Source organism: Temnothorax longispinosus, chromosome 4, assembly GCF_030848805.1.
Source record: "Temnothorax longispinosus isolate EJ_2023e chromosome 4, Tlon_JGU_v1, whole genome shotgun sequence".
In the NCBI taxonomy this organism is placed as follows: Eukaryota; Metazoa; Arthropoda; class Insecta; order Hymenoptera; family Formicidae; genus Temnothorax; species Temnothorax longispinosus.
Window position 1 is genome coordinate 4,996,959 of NC_092361.1, and position 13,007 is coordinate 5,009,965.

Below are 13,007 nucleotides of genomic sequence, written 5' to 3' on the forward strand. Positions count from 1 at the left end.
ATCGTCGACCGTTCGAAGATCATTATCGCCCTTTCGCCTTCATCACGCCGTGAAGCTACTTTAATCTTGCAATTTTTTATGTCTCTGCTCGAAAAAACGCAGCTGACGTATCTTGTCAATTTCGTCGCGAGGAGCGTCTTCGTCTCGCGCACTCATATGTTCGCGGCTCGCTAATGTGAATTTGCCGGGAATCGGCATGCACGCTTATCTACGCGGGCACGATAAGGAAATAGATAAATCGAGAGTGTCACTTAACGTTTTTATTTTTCATCATAAATATATATATTATGTGAATGAATTGACGTACGATAAAACACGTTTTTATTTTAACATTATTTACAGTAACATCTCCACGTCATCTCCATCGTCCGTGGTGAGATCCAGTTTAAATGATACTCGTTGAGTATCATTGAAGAAAGCCTCTTCGTCGAAATTGTCGCCCTCGATCTGCCGAAAGATCTTCGCCTCTTTCGCTCGCGCGGTCATCTTCGCTACATCGCTCGGCGTTGATTGAGACGGTATTGAATGGAGCGGAGTGAAGTCTCCCTCGGACAAACAGTAATCGTGATACTGGAACGACTGAGAGGACCTGAGGGATGTCGACGGAGAGGCTGCTATCGATCTTGCAGCGAAACTCGATCCTGGATTCGTTCCTCGATGTGGCGATATTGTTTTCGGGGTGCTTGCCGCGAAGGACGTGCAAACGTAAAATCGCGGATCGTTCTTCGGAGATTGCGGAGAAGAGCTTGGATTAACGGACGATGACGTATCTTTATTGACTGTGTTTTGCGACGAAAATGCCGTTCGATTTACTATGACCTCGTGAATCGATACTGCCTGCTGAGTGTCGTTTTTGTCTATTTCCATCGGCTCGTCTTGCACCTCCTCTTCGTTCATCTTTCGTTCATCTTTATTCGTCTGTTCCGTTAACAATACGTCGTCCTTCGTCCCTATCGTTAAACCATTATTCGACGCGACAAGATTTTTGTCTTCCTCACGTTTCTCCCGTTCCTCACGTTTTCCACGTTCTTGCGCGACGTTTGGGGATTTTGTTGGAATCAGCGCTCTTTCCGTTTGCTCACTTTGCTTACTTAGATCCAATTGCTTCATGACATTTATTATATTTGCGAAAGTGAAACGGTCATCCTCCAATAGCGCGCGTAACTGAACGACCGCGTTATAACACGATTTCTCCCATGACAGAGAACTCGTGACGGATCCAAGATTATTCTAGAAAAATTAAATATTCGAAGTATGTTTAATAACGTTCAGTAATTTTACAAACGTTTATAAACTCACGTTTTGTGCGTTGACGGATGGCTGGGACGCGTACTCTCGCGCTTTAATCGTAACGCATTTCGGTAGAGAGGAGACTTCCGCTAGAGCGATTCCGTAGTGATCCGTAGGTCCGGTTCCGGGATTCAATTTGTGAGTATATATCAGATGCAGATCGCCCGATTCTTCTGGTTCCGCGGTTTTCGTCTCGAAGCAATGGCTGAAGAACCATAATATCTTATTTTATTCTAGACCCTATGTAGCATAACTTTTTATTGTAACAATATTGGCTAACAATATATATATATATATATATATATATATATATATATATATATATATATAATTTTTATGTTGAATATAGATTAATTTGTCATATTATAACTGTATTGCAAAGTAGACGCTCTCTCTCTTTTTGACCTAATATTAGCAGTGCACTTGCATTTTATTAATAACCAATATTAGCTTTGCATTGGGAAATATTGGCCAAAACACTCCCAATATAACTAGTATTCAGCCAACATATTGCCAATGTATGTACTACTAGAAAGAAATTATATATAATATATATGTCACGATTGTTTGTTGTGCAATAATGATGTAACTTATGAAACAAGTTTTCCAGAAAATGAGTTTAAATGTTTTAAATTATTAAAATTTTACATTATTTTTAAATACGATTTTGGGGTAATAAAAAGAACAAAAGTATTTAGTTATATATATATTAGTTCTTATCATTCAGTGTATTGAATGTTCTCACCATTTTTTTGCAGACAACTAAAAAATGACACTTTTGCGACATAGCTAAATGGACATTTGATAGCATAGTTGTAGCAAATGATATATGTGTGTATAATTGTGTAAGATTTCCACGTACATTGTCACGTTGTGATACATATTGCTCAGCGCGGTGAGGTGCAAAAAGTGCGTCGCGGCGAACGTGAACGCGGTCGTCAGCGATAATTTCTCGCATATCGCCCAAGCGATGGCGGAACCCTCTTCGACCGTAGTATGTCTGCAGAGCTCGTCCAGTACAACGAGAGACTTGGGCGTGACGGATTGCAGGATGTATTGCGCTTCCTTCATCTGACGTAAATAAATCAGTAATTATACTTTAACCATGGCACTGATTGTGAGTATAATTAGGTGTCAATAGTCTCGCCTTGAAAGCACCGGTTCTCGTTAGATGACTAAAGTCGACCAACGTTAAGCATGGCCAGTATCTGATTGGATAATCACGTGGGAACACTTGCGTATGTGTGCGATATTTTTAATAGAAAAGTTAGAAAAATGTGTATCCATCTCACATGAAAAACGTGGTACTGTGTCTCAAAAAGAGCACACACATATACCATACACATATACTGTACGTTTATATATATATAGAGAGTGAAAAATGTATAGGAAGGAAAAAGAGGTATATATAATTACAGTTATCACACGCTCACCTCGAGGACATAGGCGGATGCATTGAGCTCGGCGTCGTCGCGAGAGCTAATCCTACAAAGTATGCGATCTGCAACGCGAAACGTTGCCTTCGTCGCCGGCACGTAGGAACCGATCTGCAATATAAGACGCGAGTAACGGGTAGGTTGGTCAAGATACCGATATGTCGGGTCGTTACCTAGTTTTGTGAAACGCTAAAGCAAAAATCTCCTGTCTGATCGAGTATGTATCACGCTTTAGACTAACATGATTCTCTTACAGCAGTGTGTTTTAGTTTTTAATTACATAACAATGAATATTTAATAACGATTCGGAAGACAAACGCGAAGAGACCAATCGATAAATGTGTTCTCACGTCACCTGCGCCATAATTTGAAGTAGAACGATCTGTTTCAAATACGTAGACTTGCCGCTCATATTTGGTCCGGTTATCAGATGAAAATTATGCGTGACTGAAGCGTTCTGCGTGTTTCAAGAAAAAAATAAGAAAATATCGTTATTTGTCTCGAGTCTTGTTTAACGTTCAATGCTCACCACGTCGTTAGCCACGGGAAGATCTCTGTTAAATAACTCCATAATAGGGTGTATCGAGTTTATTAATTCTAAATTCGTTCCAAATGACGGTCTCGTGTATTCCGGATTACAACTGATTTGCGCCAAGGATAAGACCAAGTCCAATTCCGCCACGTCTGCGCTTAATTGAAACAAGCAGCCGACGTGTTGTCGGATATCCTCCAGTAAATTGGTTAGCAACCTACAAATTATTGTCTCATTAATACAACGAGACGCGGGATCTCTCGAAAAGTAACTTACGTGTTGCTCATCATGTAAATCTCCTCGCAAGCCTTCTTGCATTGTTTATTCAATGTTAATAGTGCCGTTGTCGTTGTTGTGAAGGATCTCCTGTTCTTTCGTGCCTGCGTAATCGCGAAAGGTGTTAGGTGCAATTAAGATTATGTGTTAATCAGTGATGAGTTACCTGAATAAATTCCGCCGGCAAGTCCGAGATTTTCATGTTCAAGCCCCGCGGTATGATGACGTTTATATGATAGCCCAAGTTCGTGTTGTATTCTAAGGACAATGGAAGCTTGTGTCTCACGGCTAACTGCTCCACCATGCCTATTTAAATAGAGCCACAAAATTACGAAGTAATTTTTCGTCATTTTCACCGTTATATGATTTAAATTTATGTTATTATAATGCGTTTACTTTTCATGTCGTTGATCAACTCGCAATAGATTTGCCGAGCGACGTCCAGCAATTCGTTGATATCAGCTTTTATAGCGAAACACCGCTGCATACTCAAAGAAGTGCATCCTTTCACGAATCTCGCGTCCGCGTGTATCAGCGTTAAAATCTTATCCTTCATAACTCGGAATTCTGAATTTTCTAAGTTCTGCAAGTGCGAAACCATTATTCGTGATCGATGTGGACAAACTACGAACAGATAATATTAATAAGTCGCGAGAGAGCGCAAACCTTTCGCGTCTTTACAAAGAACGGATGAATGCCGATCGCGAGAATCGCCTCCAATTCCGGAATGGTGTCCAGGCAGCTCTTTAAGAGCAGCGCATAATTTAGATTTCGCTCCGCGTTTTGCATGTCGTTGACGTGCAGAGGTTTAATTGCTAACGCCAGCAAACGATCCGTCCCGAAAAGGCGTTGTACCACTGGCTGCAAAATGTATGATACAAATGTAATCCAATTGTTGGTTTAAATTTAAGAAGTTAAAATCACTGACTGATTTATTCATAGTCCGATCTTCAAGATCGTTTTAAGTTCGATCATGGACGGTCTTAAAATTCCATCCAGCTTACGAAATAATTTTATAGCGTCTCAAGATCGTATTTAATTCTTCAGTGTCCGCTGAAGTCTCACAGGCGCTAATCGATCTTTTATTTATCGCCAAACCAAGCGATCTGGATTACAAAGTTGAGACACCTGTTACCTCTCCCTCTAGCCCTCCTCGAAGTATCTATGGACTATCTATGGACTATATAGATGAAGTATCTATCCACTATCATCAATATCAGTCGCATGTGGAAGGATGTGGAGAGTGTTTTCTCGAGATCCCTCTTTCCCGGAGTCTTAACGCCACGCGATTATTTATGTTACAGTAAGGTAATTTTTTATTAATTAATTGCAGTAGGTTGTTATTTTTTAGTATTATTTATGTTTTAATATTATTATATTATATTATTATTACTTTATATATATATAATATTCAAATTCTAATTAGCTTTTATAACATTTTACTAGTTCTGTATTACAAAAAAAAATAAATAAATAAAAACAATATGTTCCTTGTGCTATTGTTTCTTAATTTAGATTTGTATTTATTTTATTTTATAAATCAATATTTTATTTCTAATATTTGGAACATATTTCCAATATGTATGTATTTTGAGTAATATAAATAAAAAAATACGTCAGAAATGGAAAAGGTTAAATCGAAAATAATGTTTATGAGTAAGATGAGATGGGTTCTGTAGACGCTGCACGCGGGTAACAACGGCTGAGTAATGCGAGTACTGGAGGGTTAAGACGATCTTGGATAAGATCGGCCTATGTAAGTAAGTAGCGCGTGACAACCTGAAGACTGGTGCACAAAGACTGATTCGCCACCAATTCCGCCACGCAAGATTGCCGATCGGCGATTAAATGCTCGTTGCACGGAGGTTGAAGAATGGAAGCGCGCAGAAGTCTTCTACCCATGGGGGTCAAGCAGCGGTTCATCGTGCCCAGCAGACTGACGATGGACTGTTTGGACTGCGAGACGACCAGCTCGAGACTTCGTGCACTCTCTATATCTGCACAATAATTGTCGATGTCGTTTATCATGAAACATCGTTCTCGTATGAAACTAGGGTTCGAGCTGTAGTTTACCGATCATCGTGGTGTTCGGTGATCCTTGAAACTCTATCCTCACTGATTTCGGAGCGTAAACCATGTGCTGGACGTATTCCACGTACTTGAGCAATGCCGCAGCGGCGGCTAAAGCGTAATACCTAAAAGAGATAATTAGTCGGCGCTTTATATGATTAAAATCATTAATTACAATTAATTTCAATAGCGGTTACTTTTGTTTCACTATTAACTCCACGGTCGAGTATTCCCTGGCGCATAGGGTTCGCACGCGTTCCATGCCGGTCGACTCGTTGAAGTGTATTCGCGAAATCGGCGTGATGTTGAGCGTGTTGAATTTCTCTTTGATCGATCTGTACAGTTTGTTCCCACGGCCGTGATGTTCGCACATTGTTTCGGGCATCAGTATCTTAAAAGAAAGAAAAAAAGAAATTGTGTGACAAAAGAGATACTTTCTCATTAAATGTGACTTTTTCTATCGGATCAATGATCGCTTTAATTTATTTTTATCTTCTAATTTAAGAAGCTTCATTAAAACGTGCTCACTTCTACCGGATCGAGGATGTTGATTTTCGTCAGAGTATTCACGTATGTTTGACAATCGCTGATTTGACAGAGCATCAAGTACGGATATTGAAGATCTATCGCTGCCAAACCGACTTCGTTTCTAGCGTCTCCTCGGCCGGCAGTTAACGCTAATAACAATTGAGAGATCTGTGATTAAGGCATAAGGCTAAAGAATAAGTTACTTGCATTTGTGTTATTATTCAACGTTCGCTTACCGATCACTACGCAGGATTCCGCGTTGCTGGACGTACCGAACGGTGTTGATCTCGGATTAACCGAGCTAACAGATATCGAGAAATTATATTTTTAACAAAAAATATTAGGGAAATAAGATTATACAGGATGATTTTTTTTTTATTAACTAGGTTGGATTATAGTTCTTTCTAGGTGAAAATGGAAAATGGAAGAAGAGTAATGCTACTTTTTTCGCGGATACAGGGATGTATCTGCAGTAAGAAATTATACTTTTTAATGAGCTCTTCTGTTTTTTTTTTTACATAAATATATATAGCCTTAGCCAAAATTGTTAGGCATCTTATTATAATAAAGTTGTTCCAAAATAGCATTTATTTTTGAAAGAAAAATAAAAAGTAAACGTATATACGCGTTTATAATAATTAACACTTTAATAAACAACTCTTAAACAATAGAAGTCTTTCCTGATATTAGATTCACTACTGCAAAATGAATATCAGGCACAAGGGTGCCTAATAATTTTAGCCAAGGCCGTACTCTTCAGTCATACTGTGTATAAGAATATTAAGAGGAAATGATCTGAAAGTCAATAGTTAGGAAAAATATATTATTTTGACAAATATTATTTCTTTTCTGATCTTTAGTCAAGAATATTAAGATGAAATTATCCAAAGCCAGTAGTTAAGGGGAAAAAATATTTGTTTTGACACGGTTTTTAACAATTATTATAGAATCTCTCATCCCCTATATAAAGAGAGACTCGTAGGCGCGAGATTTATAGCTCACCCCACGCTACGACGAGAAGTGCTCGGCAAGTAGGATGATGTTGAAATGCAGTTCTCTCTGCGATTGTGCTTTGGCGTCTTTGCATTGGCATTCGCGGGTCCAGAGCTCGTCGGTGGTCTCAGAAAACCCGAGTCGAATTCTACGTGCGTGCATAAAAATGCGCAGAATCCAATTGTCGGGCAGCGAAAGAGCGGCAGATGCGGAGAACGCAGCCAAGTGTAAAAAAAATTCAGAGCGTATCGATATTTTAAATAAAAAATTATGATAAACAAAAATCATTAAATGAGTATCAATACGCGGATGCGAACCGTAATCGATCTCAATCAATTCACCGTTAGAAATCGAATAGAGATTCGCGTAGCGATAGTCGTTAGGAACTCCGTTGAAATTTCATCATATTTCTAAATGTGAATCGGCAAATTGTGAAAATTAGACTTGTTGATTTTTTTTAGCGCGGCGATGCGCGACACGAATAATGGCCACTTACGATATTTCGGAAAGATGTTTGTGGCACGTTGCGCGTTTGGTGCCGAGACGATCCTTCCTCTCGCATAAGCGCGCCGTCCTCTTGGCGGAGCGGCCTGTATTACATTCATTTCGCCCAGCGAAGAGGCGAACAGGTTCTATGAGATTCAGATCTCGCAGCTGGCCGTATAAATCTTAAATCTATTCTCTGTAGCCTACGTTAAACTGTCTGGATTTAAAATCAGATGAATACGTAATTAGAGAGAAAGAGGGGAAAGACAAAAACTCCAAAAAGCTCAGCTACGACCACGGTGGCTTACACCGTGCCTACGACGAACAAGTCTGTCGTCGGTCGCTTCTTTCACGAATCGTCTGAACTTATTCACTCTAGCTACACGTCTGTGAAGTTGACGCGACATTCTACGAATTTCAAAAAAATACTACCAAGGAAACGTTTAGAACTATACCTCACCGATTTTGATGGGCTTTGGATATTGTCGTAGAGTAACAAAAAATAATAGATATGTATTTTTTAAATCAGTTTTAAAGCATGTGTTAAGGCCTTGGCACATAGAAAAACTTAAGCAGTAAAACCCTCTGAAATCGCGAGGTATATAAAACAAATGTTTTAGTCGCTTAAAATTCAACATAATTTGACTTAAATGCGGAAGACAGGGATGCAAACGCTTGAAAAGTTTTCACTCTCTCTTTTTCTCATAGTAATATATTTATTTACAATTTCGTGCTCCTTTAAGAATTCGCGACAAACGTATCCGCTTGGGTTAATAATAAATAACGCGATCGCAATCGCTGTCCCTCTCGAAATAAATATCGCTTCTTACCGTCGTCTCTTAGAATTTAGTTACATTTGTATTTACATGCATAATCAAATCGATTGTCTCGGCTACTTTACGCTTCGGATTCCACGATTCGCGCGAACAATAACTATGGTATTACGTAAAATTGTTTAAACGACTGCGCGTTGCTCCAGACAGACAGAACAGATAACACGTGATGTACGGTGACTCGCGCAAAATTTAGCTGCACGTACGTATTTACACATTAAATCTTCCAACACATAAACTTATCGTAGCAACATATTGCGCCGATTCCGAGTGAATTCTACATGTATACATTAACGATATTAAAGTTAATATATCGCGCGCAGATTCCTCTATAATTCGCGGACGTATCATATCCGCGATCGAAATTCCAGTCGCAGCATTGAATTGGTAGTGGGTTTCTCCACTCGGGCTTGATATTCATTTATCGATAACTTGGATACAAGCACGACGCGGCGCGTTGACCGCTTAACGCAAATTATAAGTAAGATAAAGACAAAGAGTTTTGCATAGTGTAAAGTGTAAAGTATCTCGGGGGGTATACAAATAATGCAACACTAACGATCCACACAGAAGACCCAAGCGTCTGAGAGTAACTGTCTTACGGCGATACAAGAGCGATACACATACGTGTTGCACCAGTTAACGTATCATCCTCGTAACGGGGCACAATGGGAAATCCGGCCGAGCTAGGCAAACGACGTGATTCCATCCGATCACGTAGGAATCTTTGTTCATCCTGGAACGAGCAGATTTCCCATTATGCGAGGCACCAAATGTACATTATAATTGACGGCACCGTTCGCGTTCTGCCTTCTTTACTGCACGATAAATTTTACAATGACGTAATAGTAGTAGTACTTATTGTTAGACTGATCGTTAATATCGATCACAATGCACATAGAAAATAGGTATTCACACGCGCTCGTGTAAAGTTCCGCACACACGCACAGCATTCAACCGCAGCACGCATAACGATATGTGTACGTACATCAATAGACGCGCGATCGATTAAAATTTATCACATCATAGACTTTTTATCGGAGAGCTTACGTAAAAAAACAGTTTTCTTAAACACTATGGATGCTATCTTTCAAAGAACTTTCAAGTGTATCGCTTGCGACGACGTGTTCCGGCGATTATACGCCCGCAAAACGCAGTCATGATTTTTATCCTAAAAGTCCACCTTTGTCACATGCGTTAAAAATAATGCATTCTCGCGTAACAAGTACCAATCCGTACACGAGGATCGAGCCAGTTTCGCACGCGCTTAGAACATGATCATTGAGTGATTATTAAAATATAAATTTAAAGACATACAATATAATCACCTTACTATATTTAATCGAACCATCTCGCATTATACATCTTATGTACAATAAAATGTAAATTTCTGTAAAATTCGTAATTTATTGCATATCCCCGTAGGGTTCGCAATCTACTACCAATACTATCCTTCTCCTCTCACTTAAACCTTTGGACCAACGGCTTAACGTCTCTTTCCGAAAGACGGAGCCCAGTTTTCTCCGCACAAAAGCCACGTTTTGCAGGTCGCTTAAGAGGTTCCATATGTTTTCTTTTAGTTTCGTGGCCATTGTATAACTGGACTGTTTCACTGGACTTCACTGTTTCGCTTGATACTAAATGAGATAAAGCTTACAAAATTGGTTATAGAAGGTCGAGAAGGTAAATATGTTTTTCCTTCCCACACCAAAACAAAATTTAATAAATATAATTGCGTTCTTAGATGAATACTACAACCAATTTTGTAAGCTTTATCTCATTTATTAGTATCAAGCGCTGAAACAGAGCAGATAGAATGGCAAAGGAACGAAAAGAAAAAGCAGATATATGGAATATGTTTACGGTAAAAGGCACCAAAGCGACCTGCAAAACGTGCAATACACAAATTGCACATTTTAAAGATGCTCGAAATTTAAAAAGTCATCGCTCGCGAGAATCGCTCGAACAGAAAAAAATATGCCAAAGCAGAAAGATCAACCTGATAATGAAAGTTCCTCAGAAAGCAATTACATTGAGGAACTGAGTAACATCGCAACAGAAGAAGAGGCATATAGTGATATCATAGAAGAGGAAGGGGCAGCACATTCAATCGCCCGCGGGTGGCATTCCCAATTATATTTATTAAATTTTGTTTTGGTGTGGGAAGGAAAAACATATTTACCTTCTCGACCTTCTATGACCAATTTGTAAGCTTTATCTCATTTATATCAAGCGCTGAAACAGAGAGCAGTTACAATGGCGAAGAAACTAAAAGAAAAATCAGACATATGGAACATGTTCACAGTAAAAGAAACCAAAGCGACCTGCAAAACGTGCAATACACCAATTGCACATTTCAAAGATATTGAAAATCTAAAAAGTCATCGCTCGCGAGAATCGCTCGAACAGAAAAAAATATGCCAAAGCAGAAAGATCAACCTGATAATGAAAGTTCCTCAGAAAGCAATTACATTGAGGAACTGAGTGACATCGCAACAGAAGAAAGAGCAAACATATGGAGCCAGTTTGTTAGAGAAGGCGAAGTTGCGACGTGCAGAAGATGCAACTGCGAAATAAAACATCGCAATGATACAAGAAAGTTAAAGCAACACTTATCGGGACAACGTTGTAAGTAAGTATTCATCTAAGAACGCAATTATATTTATTAAATTTTGTTTTGGTGTGGGAAGAAAAACATATTTACCTTCTCGACCTTCTATGACCAATTTTGTAAGCTTTATCTCATTAGTATCAAGCGCTGAAACAGAGCAGTTACAATGGCGAAGAAACTAAAAGAAAAATCAGACATATGGAACATGTTCACAGTAAAAGATACCAAAGCGACGTGCAAAACGTGCAATACACCAATTGCACATTTCAAAGATATTGAAAATCTAAAAAGTCATCGCTCGCGAGAATCGCTCGAACAGAAAAAAATATGCCAAAGCAGAAAGATCAACCTGATAATGAAAGTTCCTCAGAAAGCAATTACATTGAGGAACTGAGTGACATCGCAACAGAAGAAAGAGCAAACATATGGAGCCAGTTTGTTAGAGAAGGCGAAGTTGCGACGTGCAGAAGATGCAACTGCGAAATAAAACATCGCAATGATACAAAAAAGTTAAAGCAACACTTATCGGGACAACGTTGTAAGTAAGTATTCGTCTAAGAACGCAATTATATTTATTAAATTTTGTTTTGGTGTGGGAAGGAAAAAACATATTTACCTTCTCGACCTTCTATGACCAATTTTGTAAGCTTTATCTCATTTAGTATCAAGCGCTGAAACAGAGCAGTTACAATGGCGAAGAAACTAAAAGAAAAATCAGACATATGGAACATGTTCACAGTAAAAGATACCAAAGCGACGTGCAAAACGTGCAATACACCAATTGCACATTTCAAAGATATTGAAAATCTAAAAAGTCATCGCTCGCGAGAATCGCTCGAACAGAAAAAAATATGCCAAAGCAGAAAGATCAACCTGATAATGAAAGTTCCTCAGAAAGCAATTACATTGAGGAACTGAGTGACATCGCAACAGAAGAAAGAGCAAACATATGGAGCCAGTTTGTTAGAGAAGGCGAAGTTGCGACGTGCAGAAGACGCAACTGCGAAATAAAACATCGCAATGATACAAAAAAGTTAAAGCAACACTTATCGGGACAACGTTGTAAGTAAGTATTCATCTAAGAACGCAATTATATTTATTAAATTTTGTTTTGGTGTGGGAAGGAAAAACATATTTACCTTCTCGACCTTCTATGACCAATTTTGTAAGCTTTATCTCATTTAGTATCAAGCGCTGAAACAGAGCAGTTACAATGGCGAAGAAACTAAAAGAAAAATCAGACATATGGAACATGTTCACAGTAAAAGATACCAAAGCGACGTGCAAAACGTGCAATACACCAATTGCACATTTCAAAGATATTGAAAATCTAAAAAGTCATCGCTCGCGAGAATCGCTCGAACAGAAAAAATATGCCAAAGCAGAAAGATCAACCTGATAATGAAAGTTCCTCAGAAAGCAATTACATTGAGGAACTGAGTGACATCGCAACAGAAGAAAGAGCAAACATATGGAGCCAGTTTGTTAGAGAAGGCGAAGTTGCGACGTGCAGAAGATGCAACTGCGAAATAAAACATCGCAATGATACAAAAAAGTTAAAGCAACACTTATCGGGACAACGTTGTAAGTAAGTATTCATCTAAGAACGCAATTATATTTATTAATTTTGTTTTGGTGTGGGAAGGAAAAACATATTTACCTTCTCGACCTTCTATGACCAATTTTGTAAGCTTTATCTCATTTAGTATCAAGCGCTGAAACAGAGCAGTTACAATGGCGAAGAAACTAAAGAAAACCGGACATATGGAACATGTTCACAGTAAAAGATACCAAAGCGACGTGCAAAACGTGCAATACACCAATTAACATTTCAAAGATATTGAAATCTAAAAAGTCATCGCTCGCGAGAATCGCTCGAACAGAAAAAAATATGCCAAAGCAGAAAGATCAACCTGATAATGAAAGTTCCTCAGAAAGCAATTACATTGAGG

At 38.8% G+C, this 13,007-nt stretch overlaps 2 protein-coding genes across 11 annotated transcripts in view; both read right to left on the minus strand.

Moving 5' to 3' along the window:
- Positions 1-198: 198 nt before the first annotated feature.
- Positions 199-8,151, minus strand: LOC139812463 (mutS protein homolog 4). Its single transcript, XM_071777311.1, has 17 exons — positions 7,622-8,151; positions 7,135-7,273; positions 6,369-6,433; positions 6,133-6,281; positions 5,802-5,995; positions 5,608-5,729; positions 5,314-5,531; positions 4,201-4,395; positions 3,931-4,117; positions 3,701-3,840; positions 3,535-3,638; positions 3,256-3,475; positions 3,082-3,183; positions 2,724-2,837; positions 2,153-2,361; positions 1,300-1,495; positions 199-1,230 (listed from the first exon to the last, which is right to left on the minus strand). Exons 1-17 carry the CDS (start codon positions 7,728-7,730, stop codon positions 337-339), a joined length of 3,357 nt encoding a protein of 1,118 aa, XP_071633412.1. The 5' UTR covers positions 7,731-8,151; the 3' UTR covers positions 199-336.
- A 154-nt stretch (positions 8,152-8,305) lies between these two features.
- Rhogap19d (Rho GTPase activating protein at 19D) overlaps positions 8,306-13,007 on the minus strand; it is a 35,329-nt gene continuing 30,627 nt past the window's right edge. For all 10 annotated transcript variants that reach the window (XM_071777290.1, XM_071777291.1, XM_071777294.1 and 7 more), the window contains one exon: positions 8,306-9,902. The gene's annotated coding sequence lies outside the window, so the exon portion shown is untranslated. The remainder of the gene's footprint in view (positions 9,903-13,007) is intronic.